This window comes from Gopherus evgoodei, chromosome 3, assembly GCF_007399415.2.
Source record: "Gopherus evgoodei ecotype Sinaloan lineage chromosome 3, rGopEvg1_v1.p, whole genome shotgun sequence".
Classification (NCBI taxonomy): domain Eukaryota; kingdom Metazoa; phylum Chordata; order Testudines; family Testudinidae; genus Gopherus; species Gopherus evgoodei.
In genome coordinates this window covers 67,870,464-67,889,915 of record NC_044324.1, presented here as the reverse complement: position 1 = coordinate 67,889,915, position 19,452 = coordinate 67,870,464, and the positions used below count along the sequence as shown (strand labels likewise).

General features: G+C 40.8%; 1 protein-coding gene across 4 annotated transcripts in view; it reads right to left on the bottom strand.

Moving 5' to 3' along the window:
- The window catches only part of CD109 (CD109 molecule), a 128,030-nt gene that overhangs the window by 56,300 nt on the left and 52,278 nt on the right, over window positions 1-19,452 (bottom strand). For all 4 annotated transcript variants that reach the window (XR_003999523.1, XM_030555770.1, XM_030555768.1 and 1 more), the window contains 4 exons: window positions 18,739-18,969; window positions 18,496-18,621; window positions 1,913-1,952; window positions 785-869 (listed from right to left, as the gene is read on the bottom strand). Coding sequence is in view for 3 of the 4 variants with exons in the window: in XM_030555770.1 (XP_030411630.1) it covers window positions 785-869; window positions 1,913-1,952; window positions 18,496-18,621; window positions 18,739-18,969 (482 nt within the window). In the remaining variant the exon portion in view is untranslated. The remainder of the gene's footprint in view (window positions 1-784; window positions 870-1,912; window positions 1,953-18,495; window positions 18,622-18,738; window positions 18,970-19,452) is intronic.

Here is a 19,452-nt window from a genome sequence, read left to right as displayed (position 1 = left end):
GCAAAGTCCCTTGTAAACTTCATGGACTCTCTGGTTCATCTGCCTTTGGGGACTGCAGAAAGCTCTATTTGGGATGTTTTAGTATGAGGGTTTTTGAGAGAGATGGGAGGACTAGATATTTTCACTCCCACAGCCCAGTGACACTATCACAGATCAGTGAAAGAGCCTGTCACAGTGCGTAACTGTCCTGGGCTGCCCAACAGTGCACTGTAACAGATTTAAAATAATGAATAATAATAACAACACACACTGCTAAATGCTCTAAAGTAATTAAAAGAGAATCAGCTGCAATTAATAAAACTTTTTAACCTTTAATAGTGACAATACTTAGCACTAATGTAGCAACATGCATCTAAGAATTTCAAAATGCTTTACAAATGTTAATTACATTTCAGTTCCTCCCCGATCACTTGCAATTTTAGTTCTCTTGAAATCCAGACTGAACTGTTTCAAATAAAATGGAGCTATACATGAACATTATTCCTCCTTTAGTCTCCATTTCCCACCACCTTTGGAGAACTAATCTGCCATTTTTAAAAGTAGGTTCTAAATTCTAAATTCTCTGGTCATACACCATGTTTGTGCCACACTAAGCACACTCTCATGTTCAATAAATAATAATATCTAAATTAGAAATGGGATGAAACACTCATTTGTCACCTTTAAAAATCCATATTATGATTGATTTATAATTTTGTAACTACTTTAGAACATAAAGTAACATGAATATATATGAATTATATTAATCCAGTGAGAAAGTTGTGTAAATTTATGATTTACTTACTTTGCAGTGACAATGCCAGTAAAGTCCTTGTCTTTCAAAGGATAATATAATGATGCTGTTAGAGTAACTTCAAATTTTGGTAATACTACAAAACAATCAAAAGCTAACATTAAAACATGTCAGAAGTATTACATTCATACTCAGGAGAACAAGTGTCAATCTTAAGTAATAGGAGTATTTCACTGTAATGATGATGGATTCTCCCACCACTCTGATGGACAAGTGATTTCACTGTAATACAGATTGCATTACTACAGCTTCCTAAATGACATGAGGTAGGACACATTTAACCAAAACTGGTGTGAATCTAAGGCTGATACTGCACTGGGAACCACACACAGACTGCTGTACCCGTACAGAGCCAAACTGACTTTGATGAGACTCCAAGCACACATGGAGGTCCATTTGTGCAGAGACACTTGCAGGACTGAGAACTAATATATCATTCCTTTCTCTCTCAGGTCAGACCTGAAAAAGTAAAACTACTCAATCAATTCAGTCTTTACTATCAGTGAACTTAAAAGACTACACAGATGATGGGGTTTCATTTGCTCTAGTTCAATTCACACTGATCATCATTTCAAAGTTAAGAATGCCTCCTCGCGGCATACTAGTAGTGACTTCAGTTAGAGTTACTGCCTTCATTCACAGCACAGAGCAGGAATTGTCCATTCAGATAACCAGGGAACATCCCGCAAAAACTATATCCTCTAATTGCTGTTGGTGAGATACTGGCAAACCGAAGTCCTCACTGTTTTTTCTACCACTTTTCTAGTTTTATCCAAAATATCATTGATTAAACTGCTAAATGACATCCTGATCCTGCAAGTTGTGGGTCAGTCTCAGAGAGGTAGGAGATTCAAGTGGGGTTTCATGTCCATATGTCTTCAAGTAATTGTTTATCTCCAAGAGTTTAATGCCAGATATTGACACCTGAAGAATCGAATGACTCTCTTCCATAGAAATCAATTTGAAGTATGGGAATTATTGTGATGTGCACTTAAAAAAGACACCCATCAATGTAGTTTTTGAGCTTCATTGTCATCTTGACACAGTATAACACTTTCCCATTCCCAGAAAAGAAGGATTACAATTTTCTGTGTCTGAGTGCACATGGAACTCACTTACCATATTCCGTCACGGTAAATCTTTGATAATGAGTTTGATCCTACAGAAAAACAGAACAAGGTATATAAAATTGTGCTTAGATTACTTGGTTCATTATATCTACTCTGGCCCAGTCCCACACTCAGCTAAGTCAAAAGAAAGCTAGATTTCTGCCTACAAGTTAAGTTATAGTCCTTGAAATTATGTCATTTTAAATAATGACATAACAAAGAACTAAATATTGATTTATTATATCAGTGAAGATAAGTATTATTTATTTATTTACCACAGAGAGACCACCAGTCAAGGATCACGAGCTCCATTACACTAGACCAGGGATCGGCAACTTTTGGCACACGGTTCACCAGGGTAAGCCCCCTGGCGGGCTGGACCAGTTTGTATACCTGCCGCAACGGCAGGTTTGGCCAATCACGGCTCCCATTGGCCATAGTTTGCCACTCCTGGCCAATGGGGGCTGCGGGAAGTGGCGGCCAGCACATCCCTTGGCCCGCGCCGCTTCCCGCAGTCCCCATTGGCCCAGAGTGGGGAACTATTGCCAGTGGGAGCCGTGATCAGCCGAACCTGCCGAAGCAGAAGGTAAACAAACTTGGCCAGCCCGCAAGGGGGCTTACCCTGGTGGGCTGCATGCCAAAAGTTGCCAATCCCTGCACTAGACACTGTAAATACACATAATGAAAAGATTATCCCTGCCCCAAAGAGTTTATAAGACAAGACAGCAGAGGTATACAAGTAATCTTAAAGTTCTTCATTAACTCAGTAAATCTGCAAGATTCTGTTAGCCTTGTGTATCCTGAACTGCTTAGTTTCCTTAATAAATAATAATACTTAGGTCTTGTATAGCACTGTTCATATTTTGGATCGCAAAGCGCTTTACAAAGTAGACCAGTATCATTTTACATCTCCACTGGCTTCAATGGAGATACATCAGGGCTGAACTTAGCTCAATTACTTTTGGTTATTGGATTAAAACAAATGGATGGAAGAACTAAATTTTCTATAGAATATATAAAATTGCTCAAGGCCTCTTCTTTGTATTTCCCGTCTTTCTAATTCCATCTGTTGCTTCCTGATTTTCTCCAGAATCACAGTTTTAAAAAGTAACCCTTATGTGGCACATTTAGCTATGTGACTGTAATGTTTCAGTTTTCTGTGTACTGCACTTTTAAACTTCTGTTCTGATATTCAGAATTCAAAAGCCATTTTTTGTTCTCAGAGACTGGAGCAGACTGTCCAAAGAGACACACAGTCTGTGCTCTCCCTCTGAGACTTTACTTTTGATTTCTTTTATTCTATTGTTCTCTTAATCTAAAATGAAAGTCATTGTGGCTGATAGTACAATGTCTGTTGCCTCTTTGTGCACATAACTCTTAATGGAACTTTTTACTTGTGCACTGTTATGCTAAAAGACACTGCCAACATTGCAATGTCTGACTGCTGATTTACTGGTGGTGACAATCTATAAAGTTCAGGATGACCTGCAAACAAACACGTGGAATAACATGACTAAACTTTCTTTTAAAGCAGATGCATTAATCACTCATATTTCTGTTTGCTCCTTTCTAAACCATATGGGATACATTAATGAGCATTCTTTGGTGATAAACAGCAGATCAATTAAAGAAACATTAAAACAATTGTTATGTTAATATGTCTTGTAGCCTGGATCTCACTGATCCATTAGGCTTACCAGAGCCAATAAACAGATGCAATTGTGGAAAGAGGCTTAAAACATGATGTGTGAAATGAAATATTCCTAATTTGTCTTATCTGAAGCAAAAGTATACCAAGAAGCCATTGGTTAATATACAATAGTAATGCCAGAGTTCATCTGAAAATGTAAAACAAATGTACGTATTTGTTCTGTCCAACTAATTGTCCAATGCTTGGCTTTGATGGCTTTGAAGTAAGATTTCAAGATAATGTTGTTGCCTTATATGAAATCTCAAAAGTCAGTCTCACAGATTCTGAAGCTTAGTGGGAATTGGAGCCTATCTGAATGGATTCCACAGCGCTTGTCATTTGGTGGAATCTAAAAAGGAAGGTCAGATCTGGACAGAATGGAGCAGTGGTCCCAACAGCTACATGAGTTCCTGCATTCATCTAGAAGTAGTTCACTAAATCCTCATTGTCTGATGGAATATGGGTAAAGATATTGGGCCACAGCAGAGTGGCTGCCTCAAAAGTCTCAAATGCTAAGTAGAGCAGGGGAGGGGAGAACTAAAAGGCTCACCTCCAACAGTTTACAGGACTCCATGTGGAAAGTCTGGGCTGGGCTGAGGTGGAAGGGTGACAAAAGGAGTTTCCAGCTCTCAATATGGAGGATGGAGGGGACCTGATTTAAAGATCTTACACTCCTACTGCTTAATAGATTCCAGGTGAAATCATGTTATCTTATTGTTAATTTCTTTGTTAATAAAGCCAAGAACCAGCAAGGAGCAAGCGTCTGGTGTATCTTTATATATAAATACTTACTTTTCCTAGCGAGTTATTTCTAGCACAAGGTAAACTCAGATTGTCTGAATTCTGAGCAATCAATCTTGTGTTCAGAGCAATGACCAGTGGAATAACTGCCTTATATCTTACTAACACTCCATGTAAATTTGAAAAGGTACTATCACAGCCTACGATTTCCACTGTATTAGGTAAAGAAATGATAGATACTGCATTTTACTGTATGTCCGATCTACGTTTATTAAAGGCTCATACCTATTCTAGGAATTAAATTATATTTTACACATAAACAGTCCATTTGCTGAACTAAGCATTAGCAGTTCACTGCTTTTATAGCTGGGAAAGGGGAGGTATTTTCCTTCTTGAAATAAGTTTTCTGTCCACTCCATTGCACGGGACTGAAAGAGTTATTTGCAGCAGAAGACATAGACTAAACTGAGTTCAGAGTTTTTGGCAGCAATTTTTTTAAGTTGATAACTTCCCCGGCAATATGAAAAAGTCATAGATTCATAGACTCATGGAATGAAAAAGACCCTACTAGGTCATCTAGTCCATCTGTCTGTCAAAGCAGGATTGTTCCCTAGTGTGCATTTACTAGTGATTTGTCCAATCTAGTTTTAAATATGCCATGCAAAGGCACTTCCATCACTTTCCTTGGGAGACTATATCATAAACTAATAAAATTTACTGTCAGGAAATTTTCCTCATAATCACATGCATTTTCTCTTAATCTCACTATTTTACTCCTAGCTAAAACACCTTAAACTATGCTAAAAATTCCTATTCCTTTTTTTATGTTTATGCCTTTTAAATATATCTTATTTAGTAATGATAGTATAATCTTTCTTTCCAGCCCCAAACCTACTGACTAAAGGATTCCATCCAGCCCACTAGGGATATTTTTAACTCTTCTTCGAATTCCTTCATATTTAATTTGTTTCTAGTAATCAGATGTACAAAAATAAACAATATTCCAGGTGTACTCTCAGCATGGCTAGAGAGAAAAATTATTACTTCCCTCACCCAAAACTGCTTGCCTTGTGCATGCAACCCAAAACTGCATTGGCTTTTTTTTTTCTCCTACCATACCATATTGCAGGCTCATATCTTGTAAACTGTTCAGGGCAAGAACTATCGCTTTTGACATATATTTATAGTGTGCCTAGAACAATGGGGCCCTGGACTCTAGGCACTACTATAATACAAATAAATAACAAAACAATCATAGTAATGATGCACTACCAACTGTCATCCTTACTTCTCTTTCAGCATTACAACTTTCAGGTTATTTCTTTCTTTATTGCATCGCTGTGTTTTGCTGGAAAACATGCAAGCTAATACATATTGGGAAATATAATTCAAAGTTGAATTACATTTTGTTATTCTCTGCCTGCAATAGGCTAGCAGTGTTAGCAAGGAAGGAACAGGCTAAAGAGAGGTTAAATAAATTAGAGCTGACTGCTAGTGTACCTGATATAAGGGTACACCCCTCAGATAGAGGAAGCTAGGGATTAGAGATCTGTTTAGTGGTAAGGTATTCTCTATACAACCCTAAGGAAAAGTTTCAGGCTGGAAGGGTTTCCTGTAAGTACTGTGGGTTAAATCCTGGCTCCTCTGAAATCAATGAGAGTTTTGACATTGATTTCAATGGTGTCAGGATTTCACTTTGCATGTTGTGCACCAGACTGTAACAGGGGTGACTTTACTTTGAGACTGTAGTAGTTGTGTTAAACAAGACTCAGGAGGGCTGAGCTGTTTGGATTGGGGTAGGGAAATAGCACCTTACAGCTTGTTTCTAAGTAGGTCCTTTTCTATTATCTGTAGTGTCTGCATCTCCTTTCAATTCAGTAATATCTCCAAATGTCATTAACATTATGTCTGCTCACTTTTCTTGGTCATTCATATCTTATTTAATAGGATAGGGCCTAACACAGAACCCTACAGTTCCCTGCTAATCACCTCCTTCCGACCCAATATTTTGCTATTTATCCTAATCCTTATTGTATGGTCCCTCAGATAGTTTTCTATTTATTATAAAGTGCATATCTTATTTAGATTGAAATAAGTGAGAACATGATTTCAGAAGACAGTATTTCAACTGCTTTGCTGAAAGGTATAACAAGTGGGGTTCCGCAGGGGTGTGTTTTGGGACCGGTTCTGTTCAATATCTTCATCAACGATTTAGATGTTGGCATAGAAAGTACGCTTATTAAGTTTGCGGACGATACCAAACTGGGAGGGATTGCAACTGCTTTGGAGGACAGGGTCAAAATTCAAAATGATCTGGACAAATTGGAGAAATGGTCTGAGGTAAACAGGATGAAGTTCAATAAAGATAAATGCAAAGTGCTCCACTTAGGAAGGAACAATTAGTTTCACACATACAGAATGGGAAGAGACTGTCTAGGAAGGAGTATGGCAGAAAGAGATCTAGGGGTCATAGTAGACCACAAGCTTAATATGAGTCAACAGTGTGATACTGTTGCAAAAAAAGCAAATGTGATTCTGGGATGCATTAACAGGTGTGTTGTAAACAAGACACGAGAAGTCATTCTTCCGCTTTACTCTGCGCTGGTTAGGCCTCAGCTGGAGTATTGTGTCCAGTTCTGGGCACCGCATTTCAAGAAAGATGTGGAGAAATTGGAGAGGGTCCAGAGAAGAGCAACAAGAAGGATTAAAGGTCTTGAGAACATGACCTATGAAGGAAGGCTGAAGGAATTGGGTTTGTTTAGTTTGGAAAAGAGAAGACTGAGAGGGGACATGATAGCAGTTTTCAGGTATCTAAAAGGGTGTCATCAGGAGGAGGGAGAAAACTTGTTCACCTTAGCCTCCAATGATAGAACAAAAAGCAATGGGCTTAAACTGCAGCAAGGGAGATTTAGGTTGGACATTAGGAAAAAGGTTCTAACTGTCAGGGTAGTTAAACACTGGAATAGATTGCCTAGGGAAGTTGTGGAATCTCCATCTCTGGAGATATTTAAGAGTAGCTTAGATAAATGTCTATTAGGGATGGTTTAGACAATATTTGGTCCTGCCATGAGGGCAGGGGACTGGACTTGATGACCTCTTGAGGTCCCTTCCAGTCCTAGAGTCTATGAATCTATGAATCTATATCCAATATTACATCTATGGGTTTCCACTAAATTTTTATTCTGTTCCCATAAAATTTGTTTTTGTTTTTTTAATTTATGCTTCTTACTACTGTTCATGTTTGTGTTCCATTGTTTTACTTGAGATAGAAGTTAGAATTGTGGGGAAATAAATGCCAAACATTCTTTTTTTTTTTTTTTAAACGATGTAACATTTGCCTTTCTCCAATCTTCTGGTGCTTTGGTCACCATTTTAAACTTAGCATTGACCAAAAGTAAAAATTGAATTACTACAGTTATAATCCTGCTCTGAGTAACAATTGTTACACCTCAGAAACCATTATGTGATAACTCTTGGTAAATGTCCTGAGAATTTATAATCTAATTTGAGATACGATGTAATGAGAGAGTGATAGTAAGAGGGAAGGAGGGAGAGAAGTCATCAGTTCTCAAACTGTAGGATGTGTAGCACTAGGAATGTGTAGCACTAGGAATGTGCAGCCCACAATGAGATGGTACGAGTGTCAATTAAAAGTATAGTGTCAAAACAAGAATCCATTATAACTACATTGATTAAAACCACAAAGGTTGGGCACCAAGTACTTTTGAGTCTTAGAGACAGTAGGCTTGGTCTTGAAATCTGAAAACCTCTATTCTAATGGGTAATTTTTGTTAATGGGAGGGGCAGCAGTGGTGGTAAAAAACAACAATAATGTCGGCAGCTATGGCATGCAGGTTCACTCAGGCACCAGGACACCAGCCTGATCTGGACCCTAGAGACTTTTGTTCTTCTGATTGTATGTTTGGTGGTGCTGAGATAAGGGCCTTGTGAACTTCAATAAGATGCTCCTTTCCCAACCTAACACCTAAGAGAAAGGAAGAAAGCCTGCTTGTCTCCTAATGACAATGAGAGATCTAGGCTTTCTGCCAGGTGGAATCAGTTTGGAAGCCTCCTTGAATGGGACATGGATTATTATATTTTCTAAATTTTGGTTTGGTATTCTCCTTCCATATCCCCGCCACAGATCTTTGACCCATAGCATCTGAGTAGGACTGGGAAATAAAGATTAGTCTTTTCACACAGATCAGTATCCACTAACTCAAGTAGCTATTGTGGCATCACATTCCCACCTTTCTTTCTTAAATCAAATGCAAATCAAACATTAGCCAAAGATAATTAGAATAAAATAATACCACTAATTAATAACATACACAGAAACATCTAGGATATAGGGCATGGTAGAGAATCTGAACACCTATGAGAGAAGACAGCACTGTAGGACTAAAGTGAAATCTAAGTAATTAATTAATTTCTTGATAGATTTTGGCATTAAAAACTTAGAACAAATTTAGGGAAACATGAATAGTTTGACAGCAATGTAATATCTATCATAAGAGCTTCAGACTGTAGATACTGAAGCCAGATGAAAGTAATTATACAAACTGTCAGGCATACAAGAGCCTACAACAAAACACAGCAGAATGCCTCGCTGTTCGAAAAGCTTTTTCAGTTAGAAAATGCCATTTCATAACATTGGAGGCCAGAAGGGACCACCAGATAATCTAGTCTGCCCTTCTGTATATCAAGGTCACCAACACCACTCAGTACCTACACACTAAACCCAGCAACCAAAATTAGACCAAAGTATTACAGCCCACAGGTAAACAATAGAAGGGACTGAGGCCCCTACAATCGCAGGGAAATGATTAAGTGAGATATTCCCAGATAATCCTGGGAAGTGGCCCATACCCATACACTGCAGGGGAAGGGGAAAAAAACAACAATGTTACAGCCAGTCTGTCCTGGGAGGGAAATTCCTTCCCAAGCCCACATACAAGAATTAGTTAGGGACCCTGAGCATGTGAGCAAGAACCAGCCAGCCAAGCACCTGAGAGAATACTCAGCCACCTCATAGCCCTGGCCTTCCCTACCCAATGTTTTATCACCACCCATGGCCACAGGCACCAACATTTTTTTTTCTCCAGTGGGTGCCCGTGTCCCCAGCCCTGGCCCCGCTCCGCCCCAACTCCACCCCTGCCCCAAAGTCCCTGCTCTAACTCCACCCCACCCCTCTCCAAATCTCCATCCTGGCCTCACCTCCTCCCCCAAGCATGCTGCGTTCCCTCTCTTCCCCCTCCCTCCCAGGCTTGCCATACGAAACAGCTGTTTTGTGGCACAAGCGCTGAGCGAGGGAGAAGCAGGACATGGCAGCGCGATCAGGGGAGAAGATGGAGCAGAGGCGAGCTAGAATGGAGGGGCGCAGCACGGAGCTGCCCATCGGTTCTCCAGCCTCGGAGCACTCATGGAGTCGGCGCCTATGCCCATGGCCATCCCGGATGCTTCAGAGGAAGGAGATAAAAAATATACCTTCCGAGGACACACTGGGGGGAAGCCCTTTAAGACCCCTGCAAGTGGCCAGCTGAAACTCTGAAGCATGAGGTTTAGGAACATAAAACATAATCCAAAAGTGAGCCCCAGGACTGCTGAGCCCTGTCCCCTACCATCACAAGCAACCCCATCATACAACTGCACTCATAAATCTGTCCCGCTCTCTCTTTTAAAACTAATTACGTTGTTTGCCCCCACAATTCCTATTGGGAGGCTGTTACAGAACCTCATCCCTCTCTCCAATGATTAGAATTTGATTTCTAATCAGGCTCTAATTTCCAGCCTGAATTTGTTCATGGCCAGTTTATATCTATTTGTTCTTGTGCCAACATTGTTCTTTAGCCATATCCCCTCTCAGCCTTCTTTTTGCTAAACTAAACAAACCAAACTCTTTCAGTCTCCTCTCATAAGACAGGCCCTCCATTCCCCTGATCATCCTAGCTGCTCTTGTTCCAGTTTAAACTCATCTTTTTTGAATATGGGTGCCCAGAATTGTACATAGTATTCCAAACAAGGTCTTACCAGTGCCTTGTACAATGGCATTAATGCTTCGCTATCTCTACCGGAAATACCTCGTCTGATACATCTTAGTATCGCATTTGCCTTTTTCAAAGCCACATCACACTGGTGGCCCGTAGTCATCCTGTGATCAGATCACACACCCTGACCTCTCTTCTCCTTTGCCACTTCCAGCTGATGAGCCCCCAGCTTGTGGCAGAAATTGTTATTATTAATCCTAAGTGCATTACTTTGCATTCCTGTACTATTGAATTTCACCCCATTTCTGTCACTCTAGTCTTCAAGGTCATCCGGCTTTTCCAGTATAATATTCTGATCCTCCTCTGTACTGATGATGCTTCCCAACTGTGTATCATCAGCAAACTTCATTAGAACACTCCTACTTTTTGTGTCATGGTCTTTAATAAAAATATTGACTCAGATTGGTCCCAAGACCGATCCTTGAGGAACTCCACTAGTAACCTACCTCTAATGTGATAATTCACCTTTCAGCACAACCCATTGCCTTGTCCCCTTTAGCCAGTTCCTTATTCACCTTACAATGCTTGTACTGATCCCCATCTTCCCTAATTTAATTACTAATTTCCCATGTGGTATTGTGTCAAATGCTTTACTGAAGTCCAAGTATATAAAATCTACTACATGCAATTCCCTTATCTAAAAAAATTAGTTATTTTCTCAAAGAAGGAAATCAGGTTAACCTGACATGATCTACCTCTGGTAAACCCATGGTGCATTACATCGCCTTTACCATTTACCTCTCTGAATATAATTATTCATTCCTTCACAATTTGTTCTAAAACCTTGCATACTGCTGAGGTCAGACTAATGGCTCTGTAACTGCCCAGGTCACTTTTCTTCTCTTTCTTAAATATAGGTACAACGTTAGTTATTTTCCAGTCATATGGTGCTACTCATGAATAGATAGATTTATTAAATATCCTTGCTACCAAATTAGCAATCTTATGTGCTAGCTCTTTCAGTATTCTGGGATAGAAATTACTCAACCCCCCAATTTGAGCGCACTGAACTGAAAGTTTTTCTTTCACCTTGGATGTGCTAATTTCCATTTCTAGACACCCATTCCATCAGTCGTACTGCCAAGGAAAAGTATTCATCTAGGTTTTGGGCCATACGTAGACTATCTTTAATCTCCTTCCCATCTATACTGCCCAATTGCCTGTCCTCATCCTTCCGTGTTCTCTTTTTATTTACATAACTAAAAAAACTATTTATTTTCGTTTCCTTGGCAAGAGTTAATTCAGCTTGACTTTTAGCATTTTTCACTTTATTCCTACATTTTCTAACCTACGCAATGTAGCTTTTTTGCAGATCAACCCTTTTTTCCATTCCTCACAGGTGCTTTGCTTACTCCTGTTAATATTTTTTCTGAGATGATTATTCATCCAGCTGGGTCTGGAGCTCTTCTCTACCAATTTTTTCCTTTTGCTGGAGATGCAAATTTCAGATAGTTTTTGTATAACTGATTTGAAGAAATTCCAAGCGTCTTCCACATTCACGTCCTTGAGCTCTTCAGTCTAGTTGATTTAACTAATTTCTTTAAATTTCCCAAAGTCTGCCCTTTAGAAATCAAAAACCATAATTAACTAACTGGTTTGATTATCCTTCCATTTAATTTAAACTGAATCATTTAATTGAAATCAAAAATTCCCATGGGAACGTGTTGATTTTGACAATTTCATTTAGAAAAAATAGAAACTAAGCATTTTGGATATGGTTGAAATGTTCTGTTTTGACCTTATTGGAATGGAATGTTTCAACTTTAATGAACATTTCATTTTGATTTTGTTTCTAACCAAATTTCATCAGAATTGACAGGTTCCCGCAGAAATTCAGTTTCAGTAAAGAAGCATTTTCAATGGAAAAATATTTTGCTGAAAAATTTTCAAATCAGCACTATAAGTAAATGAATACAGAACACAATAAATTTGTAGATTGTTTCCCCCTGCGGGAATCAAATGTACCCTTAAAATTTTGTCTCTGCTGTCAAGGAGAAATAATGCTAAAGCCCTGCATTAGTGCAAAGAACATCATAGAACTTTTCTGTTGCAATGCCTAAAGCATGCAGGTTTCAGTGATGCTTAGTGCTTTTACCCTAGTTTTGTATTAAGCCTTTTCCTTGGTTTCACTGACATCTAGTGGGCTACATTTTTTTTTTAAAAAGTCCCCTTCTTTTGCATTGCAATTGACTATCCAGCACTTATCTAGACTGAAAAAAGAACAGGAGTACTTGTGGCACCTTAGAGACAGGGCCGACTCCAGGGTTTTTGCTGCACCAACCAGCGCGCAAAAAAAAAAAAAAAAAAAGCCACGATTGTGATCTGCAGCAGCTCTACCACGGCTGCTTTATTCTTTGGCAACAATTGGGTGGCAGGTCCTTTGCTCCGAGCGGGACTGAGAGACCCACTGCTGAAGAGCCGGACATGCTGCCCCTCTCCATTGGCTGCCCCAAGCACCTGCTTGCTGAGCTGGTGCCTAGAACCGGCCCTACTTAGAGACTAACAAATTTATTTGAGCATAAGCTTTCGTGGGATACAGCCCACTTCACTGGATGCATAGACTGGAACACATAGCAAGAAGATATTTATACATACAGAGAACATGAAAAGGAGAAAGTTGCCATACCAACTGTAAGAGGCCAGTCAACTGGGATGAGCTATCAACAGCAGGAGAGAAAAAAAATAAAACTTTTGAAGTGATTATAGAGATGACCCATAGAAGGTATGAGGATACTTAACATGGGGAAATAGATTAAATTAGTATAATGGCCCAACCATTCCCAGTCTCTTTTCAAACCTAAGTTAATTGTATCTAATTTGTATATTAATTCAAGTTCAGCAGTCTCTCTTTGGAGTCTGTTTTTGAAGTATTTTGTTGTAAAATTGCCACCTTCAAGTCTGTCACTGAGTGGTTAGAGAGGTTGAAGTGTTTTCCCACTGGTTTTTGAATGTTATGATTCCTGATGTCAGATTTGTGTCCATTTATTCTTTTGCGTAGAGACTGTCCAGTTTGGCCAATGTATATGGCAGAGGGACATTGCTGGCACATGATGGCATATATCATGTTGGTAGATGTGCAGGTGAACGAGCCCCTGATGGCGTGGCTGATGTGATTAGGTCCTATGATGGTGTCACTTGAATAGATATGTGGACAGAGTTGGCATCGGGCTTTGTTGCAAGGATAGGTTCCTGGGTTAGTTTTTATGTTGTACGGTGTGTGGTTGCTGGTGAGTATTTGCTTCAGGTTTGGGAGCTGTCTGTAAGCAAGGACTGGTTTGTCTCCCAAGATCTGTGAGAGCGAGAGATGATCTTTCAGGATAGTTTGTAGATCCTTGATGATGCGCTGGAGAGGTTTTAGTTGGGGGCTGTAGGTGATGGCTAGTGGCGTTCTGTTATTTTCTTTGTTGGGCCTGTCCTGTAGTAGGTGACTTCTGGGTACTCTTCTGGCTCTGACAATCTGTTTTTTCACTTCACCAGCTGGGTATTATAGCTTTTAGAATGCTTGATAGAGATCTTATAGGTGTTTGTCTCTGTCTGAAGGATTGGAGCAAATGCGATTGTATCTTAGGGTACGTCTAGACTACAGGATTATTCCAATTTTACATAAACCGGTTTTGTAAAACAGATTGTATAAAGTCGAGTGCACGTGGCCACACTAAGCACATTAATTCGGCGGTGTGCGTCCATGGTCCGAGGCTAGCATCGATTTCTGGAGCGTTGCACTGTGGGTAGCTATTCCGTAGCTATCCCATAGTTCCTGCAGTCTCCCCCGCCCCTTGGAATTCTGGGTTGAGATCCCAGTGCCTGATGGGGCAAAAATCATTGTCGCGGGTGGTTCTAGGTAAATGTCATCACTCATTCCTTCCTCCTGGAAAACAACGGCAGACAATCATTTCGCGCCCTTTTTCCCTGGATTGCCCTGGCAGACGCATTAGCACGGCAACCATGGAGGCCGTTCAGCTTTTATTTTACTGTCACCATATGTGTACTGGATGCCGCTGACAGAGGCGTTACTGCAGCGCTACACAGCAGCATACGTTTGCTTTTGCATGATAGCAGAGAGGGTTATCAGTTGTTCTGTGCCATCTGCTGCCATTGTAAATTGGCAATAAGATGACCGTTATCTGTCGTTCTGTACTGTCTGCTGCTATCATGGGTGCCACTGGCTGAAGTTGGCCAGGGGCGCAAAGGCAAAACTGGGAATGACTGCCCGAGTCAATCCCTCCTTTATGGTTTCTAAAAATAGTCAGTCCTGCCTAGAATATGGGGCAAGTATACTAGAGAACCAGCGTATCAGAGAGCACAGCTGCTCTGTGTCAGATCCCACAGAAATGCCGAGCTGCATGCCATTCACAGGGGTTGCCCCTGCAACAACCCCACCCATTGCTTCCCTCCTCCCCAACCTTCCTAGGCTACCGTGGCAGTGTCCCCCACATTTGTGTCATGAAATTATAAAGAATTCAGGAATAAGAAACAGTGACTTGTTAGTGAGATAAAATGAGGGGGAGGCAGCCTCTGGCTGCTATGACAGTCCAGACAGAACATTAAGCGGTGCGGGGGAGAGAAGCCCAGCATCCCACTGCTATGATAGTCCAGGCAGTACAGAAGCTTTTCTTTACACAGGAAAGGGAGGGGGCTGATGGAGCTCAGACCCCAGTTGCTGTGATGAGGATGGTTACCAGCCGTTCTGTACCACCTACTGGGAATTACCAGGAATCATTCCTATTTTTACCCAGGCACCCCCGGCCAGCCTCACCTGAGGCAAGCCAGGAGCACTCACAGGCTGATGGTGACGACGGATAGCAGTCATATTGTACTGTCTGCCACCGGGGAGGGGAGAAGAGTGGATACTGCTCTTCACTGCTGCAGCATCGCGTCTACCACCAGCATTCAGTAGACATAGGGTGACACTGAAAAAAGTCAAGAAACGATTTCTTTCCCTTTTCTTTCACATGGTAGAGGGAGGGAGTAAATTGACAAGCTATACCCTGAACCACGTCGGACAGTGTGTTTGAACCTACAGGCACTGGGAGCTCAGCCAAGAATGCAAATAGTTTTTGGAGACTGCTGTGGACTGTGGGATAGCTGGAGCCCTCAGTACCGCCTCCCTCCCTCCATGAGCGTCCATTTGATTCTTTGGCTTTCCATTACGCTTGTCACGCTGCATTGTGTAGCCTGGAGATTTTTTTCAAATGCTTTGGCTTTTCATCTTCTGTAACGGAGCTCTGATAGAACAGATTTGTCTCCCCATACAGCGATCAGATCCAGTATCTCCCGTACAGTCAATGCTGGAGCTCTTTTTGGATTTGGGACTGCATCGCCACCTGTGCTGATCAGAGCTCCACGCTGGGCAAACAGGAAATGTAATTAAAAAGTTCGCGGGGCTTTTCCTGTTTACCTGGCCACTGCATCCGAGTTCAGATTGCTGTCCAGAGCGGTCACGGTGGTGCACTGTGGGATACTGCCTGGAGGCCAATATCGTCGATTTGCGGCCACACTAACCCTAATCCGATATGGTAATACCGATTTTATCGCTACTCCTCTCTTTGGGGAGGAGTACAGAAACTGATTTAAAGAGCCCTTTATATCGATATAAAGGGCCTCGTAGTATGGACGGGTGCACCGTTAAATTGGTTTAACGCTGCTAAAATCAGTTTAAACGCGTAGTGTAGACCAGGCCTTAGAGATTGGCTGTAGATAATGGATCATGTGGTATGTCCTGGATGGAAGCTGGAGGCATGTAGGTAAGCATAGCGGTGAGTAGGTTTCCATATGGGGGGTGGTGTTTATGTGACCATCGCTTATTAACACAGTAGTGTCTAGGAAATGGACCGCTTGAGTGGATTGGTCTAGGCTGAAGTTGATGGTGGCATGGAAATTGTTAAAATCATGGTGGAATTCTTTGAGGGCTTCTTTTCCATGGGTCCAGATGATGAAGATGTCATCAATGTAGCGCAAGTACAGTAGGGGTGTTAGGGGACGAGAGATAAGGAAGCATTGTTCTAAGTCAGTCATAAAAATGTTGGCATACTGTGGGGCCATGCAGGTACCCATAGCAGTGCCGCTGACTTGAAGGTATATATTGTCCCCAAATGTGAAATAGTTGTGGGTGAGGACAAAGTCACAAAGTTCAGCCACCAGGTTTGCCGTAATATTATCGGGGATACTATTCCTGATGGCTTGTAGTCCATCTTTGTGTGGAATGTTGGTGTTGAGGGCTTCTGCATCCATAGTGGCTAGGATGGTGTTTTCTGGAAGATCACTGATGGATTGTAGTTTCCTCAGGAAGTCAGTGGTGTCTTGAAGATAGATGGGAGTGCTGGTAGTGTAGAGCCTGAGGAGGGCGTCCACATAGCCAGACAATCCTGCTGTTAGAATGCCAATGCTTGAGATGATGGGGCAACCAAGATTTCCAGCTTTATGGATCTTGGGTAGAAAATAGAATGCCCCTGGTCAGGGTTCTAGGCATGTGTCTGTACAGATCTGTTCCTGTGCTTTTTCAGGGGGTTTCTTGAGCAGATGGTGTAGTTTCTTTTGGTAATCATCAGTGGGATCAAAGGATAATGGCCTGTAGAATATGGAGTTAGAGAGCTGCCTAGCAGCCTCTTGTTCATATTCCAAATTATTCATGATGACAACAGCACCTCCTTTGTCAGCCTTTTTTATTATGGTGTCAGAGTTGTTCCGGAGGCTGTTGATGGCATTGTGTTCAGCACGGCTGAGGTTATGGGGCAAGTGATGCCACTTTTCCACAATTTCAGCCCATGCATGTCGATGGAACCAATCTATGTAGAAGTAGATAGAAGTCCAGTCTGTTGTTTCGACCTTCAGGAGGAGTCCACACAGAATGGGTCATCTCAATTATCACTTCAAAAGTTTTTTTTTATTATTCTTACTGATGATAGCTATCTCAATTGATTGGCCTCTTACAGTTGGTATGGCTTCCACCACTTCCACCTTTTCATGTTTTCTGTATTTATAAATATCTTCTTGCTGTATCTTCCAGTCTATGCATCCAATGAAGTGGGCTCTGGCCCACAAAAGCTTACGCTCAAATAAATTTGTTAGTCTTTAAGGTGCCACAAGTACTCCTGTTCTTTTCGCGGATACAGACTAACACAACTGCTACTCTGAAACCTATCTAGACTGAGTGAATTTATAGTAACATTTTATGATTTTGTAAAGAATCATTTTTGTTTTTATTATAATTATGAAGTATATATTCTCTTAAAGGTGTACTGTAGAAGCTCCCAATCCTGCACTGGAAGCTGCTAGGGGATGAACCTCTGCAGTCATACAGAGTTCTATTAATAGGGCCCTATGAAAATCAATATTTCATGAACTGTGCAGAAATATCGTAAACAGAAACTCTTATAAATTACAACTTACCAACTAAACAAAGTTTAGTGATACATTTTGAGATGCCTTATCATTGCTTTATTACTCACGTATTTGCTATTGTGCATAACTCAGTCATTTTAATGGCTCTCCCAGTCACTAGTGTAAATTTCTGAGCTTCTGATGTAATAAAACTATCCAGCCCTTTTTAAAATTATAGCTCCAGTGTTTGAGTCTATGGCCTCTTGAGCCAGTGACTGGCTGCATACCATGTTGATTTTTTGTAAACTTGCCTGTCATTAATAAATTTAAGTGTGCCTCTTTTCAAGACACCAGAACAGTCTGCTTGCAATCTCCCATTACTTCTTTCTTTCATAAAGAAATACTTCTAAAAACCTAACTAATTTTAAACAACATTAACTGTTGTAAGTTGTAACATTAACTGTCAAAACCAAAACTCAAAGCTCAGGATGAAATATGCACCATAATTTAGAATGTCCAGAATTCTAGTTTGCTACAAAACCATATACTATTAAAACCTTTACCTAGGTTTTGTTCGTTTTCCCAGCCTATAGCCTCAGTCCTGCAATGAGCTCTGTACAGGCAGACTCACACTGGCTTCAAGAAGCCTCAGCCTCATTGCAGAATCAGGGCTTATACTTGTTTCTATTTTGTCTCTTCATTGAAAACTTAAATTTCATTCTTAAACTGTGGAGAATTTCACTATCTGGCAGGAGGAACTAATCTTCTATACAATTCAACAGTGTTAATACTCACATTGACTTGTACTTGTATGGACCAGTCTCCAAGTAGAGGGCTTGTTGATAATTGAAATCTTCTGGAAACCATACCCAAATCACCTTTCTCTGCCAACCACTGCTGAATCAAATTCCCTCGAGGGTCCTAAAGTAAAACCCATGCTGCATGTTAAATGTGAGCATACTCAGGAGCATGACTTGACTGGAAATTTAAATGTCAAGCTGATTCCAGTTTACTGCTACATTTCCAATGTGTACTCACCCGGATGTATATGCTTAGAGAAGTTTTGAAAGGTTTCAGATCAGGATCAACAGTGACAATCCGAAACTTCACTTCTTGGCCTGGTTTATATAGAGACTTGTCAGTCTGGATGAAGACAGAGATACTCTTGTGCTCAAATAACAGGCTGGTGCTGTTAGAGAATAACAGCCGGCCCTCAGCATGGCCTTTCACCAGTAACTTATAACTGCCAGCCCTGCTGTTCAAAGGCAGCTGAAAGAAAAAAAGAGTATCTCTGTTACAGTCTCATGTACTGCAGTTTGTAAACATGAAGGGAAGCTTGTTTCATAAATACATGTCATGTATACCCTGACACCGTGAGGAGCAAGTCAATTGATTTAGTTCACAAAAAGAGAAACATGTTTTTAATGTGAAAACTGTACCATTCTTGTGAATATGTACTTCTCTGAGAGGCCTCCTGTTTTTGGATAGTGCTTTGCTAGGTGCATTTCCACCCAGATAGTTTGGTCTTTAAATATATCATTTTGCAGAAATCTGCAACAAATGACCCACACCAGGAGAAAGCAACTTGCTCAGTAAGTAGCTCTGCAGACTGCCTGGGATAAGCAGCCACTTAGACTATTTCTGATTGCACAGAGGTACTTTTCCATTGTGAGCAAAATCATGGCATGATGGTGATGAGCACTCTACCATCATCCCCATCTCTGTGATCTTTCCTCCCCATATGGAAATCCT